Raw genomic sequence first — 3351 nt, 5'->3', positions numbered from 1 at the left:
CCCTGGCCGCCGTTCTCGTCGCCGTCGCCGCCCTCGTCGGCATCGTCGCCGCCGGGCCGGGCGACTTCGCGGCGCACCTTGAACGTGGCCATAAAGGGCGCCTTTGCGTGGCTCTGCAGCGGGCGGCCCGACTTGCGGTCGAGGTCGACGACGACTCCGTCGGCGTTGCTGGGCAGGTAGACGCCCTCCTCGACCTTGATCTTGGCCATCTCCTCGTCGATCTTGGCCTTTTTCTCGGGCTTGCTCTTCTTGATGTAGGGCTTGAGCTTGCCCGAGATGCTCGTCACCTCGTTGAAGAAGCCAAACTCGCGCTCGTAGAACTCCTGGGCCTCGCCCGACAGGGCGTTGACGATGTTGTCGACCATCCGGTCCAGGGTGGGCTTCATCGGGTCGGGCTCCTCGGCATCGTCGTCGCGGTAGCTGTTGGCCTTCATGTTCCAGATGATCTGGTGGCAGAACAGCTGCGAGATCTTGGACGTCTCAAAGATAAAGTGCTCGACGTAGCCGTAGGCGTCGTCGCGCAGCGCCTGGACCACCTGCGGGACGTAGAAAAAGGTGAGCTCGACGGGGTGCTGCTCGAGGGCGCGCATGGCGTACTGCAGCACGAGCGGGTGGTTGTCGTACTCGGGCTGGAACAGGTGGATGGCCTCGACGGGCGAGACGGCCGACCAGTACTGCAGCCAGCGCAGGTCGGTGCCGTCGCGCCGCGCCGACGAGAGGTGGTCCTCGAGCACGTACTGCAGCGCCGTGGGGACGTCAACGACGCGCTGCGGCTGCGCGCGCACCAGCCGGCCCAGCTCGGCGCGCAGCGCCTTGGACGACTGGAAGCGCACGCCCAGCTGCACCGCCACCGCCGGGCTGATGGACCAGGCCGAACGCACCAGCTCGGGCCAGCGCGCCTCGGTCATCGACTTGGTCAGCTCGCCGACGTAGTCCGACCCGCGCGCGCCCTCGCCCAGCGGGTTGGCCCACACCGAGAAGCGCGCCTGCTCGTTTTTCCAGCAGCAGCCGCAGCAGCGTCCGCTTGCGCTCCGACGCTTGCGCCGCCTCGGCCACCGTGATGCCGTGCGGAGGCAGCCGGACGCTCGACGCCGTCGAAGCCGAGGACGAGGCGAAGCTGGTGAGGTGGTGGTGGTCGGTGCGGACGCGGTCGACCCGCAGGTGGTCGAGCAGCTCCGACAGGAGCTGGATCTCGGCGCGCAGCTGGAGGCGGTTGCTGCCGAACGACCACTGCGGCGCGGCGGCGAACCAGGCAAAGGCGATGCGGTAGAGGGCATCGCGCAGCTGGTGCTCGACGAGCCCCTCGGCGCGGCTGCCCTGGAGCAGCTCGAAGCCGAAGAGGACGAGCGAGAAGCGGACCTCGCGCGAGAGCGGGTGGGTCGACATGAGGCCGACGGCGTTGCCCGAGTGCTGGATCAGGCGGTGCAGCGCCAGCACCATGGTGGGGTCGCGGTAGCGCAGCGCCTGGAAGCGGCTCGAGAGCAGGTGGATCAGCGTGAGGTGCGGGGTAAAGAGGCGCCTGGCCTGCTCCTGCTCGGCCGTGACCTCTTCGCGGTCAAAGGCGCCCATCTCGGTCTTGCGGAGGAAGGGGTGCTTCTGCGTCAGGGCGGGCGAAAAGAGACCGCGGCGGGTGCGCGCCGTGTGGCTCCAGGCGGCGGTGATCTCGACCATGACCTTGGTCTCGACCTCGGGCCTTTCGCCGATGATCCACGTCCACACCTGGCAAGCCGTGGAGACGGCCTCGTTGGAGAAGACGAGCATCGGGATGGCGACGATGAAGTGGAGCAGCTCGTAGTCGGGCCGGGGCAGCGCGACGGCGAGCGCGGCGGAGCGGTAGAGGAGGCGGCGCAGCTCGGCAAAGGGCGGGGTGCGGCGCTTGGCGGCGATGCCGGCGGCGACGTGGCGCAGCTGGTCGCGCGACTCGGCCACCTTGGCCGGCGAGAGCGTCGTCGTCGGGTCCTTTGCCAGCTCGACGAGGCCGTGCGAGAGGGCGAGGTGGATGCCCGTCATCTCGCCGAGGTAGGTGCTCTTGGCCGAGAGCTCGCCGACAAAGACGCTGCTGGCGTCCGACTTCCAGCCGCCGAGCTGGGGCAGGAAGCCGTCCAGGCCCCGCGACGAGGCCGGCATTGCTCGCGCGTAGTCGAGCGCCACGCTCTTGCCCAGCTCGGTGCGGCCGGGCAGCGTCGAGTCGTCGAAAGTGCTGAGGTAGCGCTGGAGGATGCCGTGCAGCTCGACCGGCGCTAGGCCGAGGACGACGCCGAGGTAGCGGCGCGCGCGCTCGAGGAAGCGGGCGAGGATCTCGTTGCGCTGCGAGTACGAGTCGGACAGCTCAAACGACAGGTTTGCGCGCTCGGAGCGGAAGTGGTAGACGGGCGCGTACTCGTCGCGGTACTCGCACTCGCAGCCCTGGCGCAGCAGCGTGAGGATCTCGAGCATGGCCACCACCACGTCCTGGTCGCACAGGAGCGACGGCAGCGCGCCGACCAGCTTGTCGAGGATGCTCTGCGACACCTGGCGGACCTTGGCCACGCGGTGGCAGGTGCCGAGGAGCAGCGCCCGCACCTCGGACGACACGCGCGGGTCGAGCGTGTGGCCGTCGACCTGGCGCCCGAGGTCCTGGATGTACGAGTCGACCACGCGGTCGGCGATGGCCTGCATCGACGAGACGAGCGTGCTGCTGTTGAGGCCGTCGTTGACAAAGTACCACAGCACCATCGAGGGACGGCCCATGCGGCTGCGCAGGCTCTCGAGGTCGTAGATGGTGGCGAGGAACGTGACCTGGGCGTAGCTGAACGAGCGGATCTCGGACGCGTGCGACGGGATCACGGCCGCGAGCGCCTTGCGCTGCGAGTCGAGCGTGGCGCTCGAGAACTCGCGCTTGAGCACCGAGTTGTACTCGAGATCGCTCTCGAGGTAGTTGTGCGCCGTCTCGGGCACCAGCGTCGGCGTCTTGAGCGAGATGGCGCTGAGCGAACGGCCGACGATCTCGCCCTGCGCCTCGGCCGCCGACGCGGGCGCGGCGCGCGGGGCTGCCGCACGGTCGAGGCCGACCGAGCGGATGTTCTGCGGCGAGGCGAAGCCAAACAGCACCGAGAGGAACCACAGGTTGCGGAAGAGGGTGACCATTTCGGTGGTCGGCTCCACCTGCGGGTTGATGTCGGCGTGCTCGAGCAGCGCGGCGATCGAGGGCAGCATCGCGGCCAGGTCGGTGTTGAGCTCGGCCAGCTCCTCGGCGCTGCTCTTGCCCGACGCGGCCGCCTGCTGGAGCTGGATGCCCTTTTCGGCGTATAGTTGGAGCAGCTCGACGAGGTAGAGCTCCTTGCGGCCGCCCGCCGCCTCGAGGTCGTCGCC

The 3351-nt window shown here is 69.1% G+C and overlaps 1 protein-coding gene across 1 annotated transcript in view; it reads right to left on the bottom strand.

Annotated features, from left to right (window-relative positions):
• PFL1_02097 (uncharacterized protein) overlaps positions 1-3351 on the bottom strand; it is a gene marked incomplete at both ends in the record, with an annotated part of 6858 nt that overhangs the window by 1224 nt on the left and 2283 nt on the right. Inside the window, 2 exons of the mRNA XM_007879608.1 lie at positions 78-986; positions 1057-3351. The exon at positions 1057-3351 is cut by the window's right edge and continues 2283 nt beyond it. Of these exons, the coding sequence (XP_007877799.1) occupies positions 78-986; positions 1057-3351 (3204 nt within the window). The remainder of the gene's footprint in view (positions 1-77; positions 987-1056) is intronic.

Source organism: Pseudozyma flocculosa, assembly GCF_000417875.1.
Source record: "Pseudozyma flocculosa PF-1 unplaced genomic scaffold scaffold00005, whole genome shotgun sequence".
NCBI lineage: Eukaryota > Fungi > Basidiomycota > Ustilaginomycetes > Ustilaginales > Ustilaginaceae > Pseudozyma > Pseudozyma flocculosa.
This window is presented reverse-complemented; position numbering and strand designations above follow the sequence as displayed.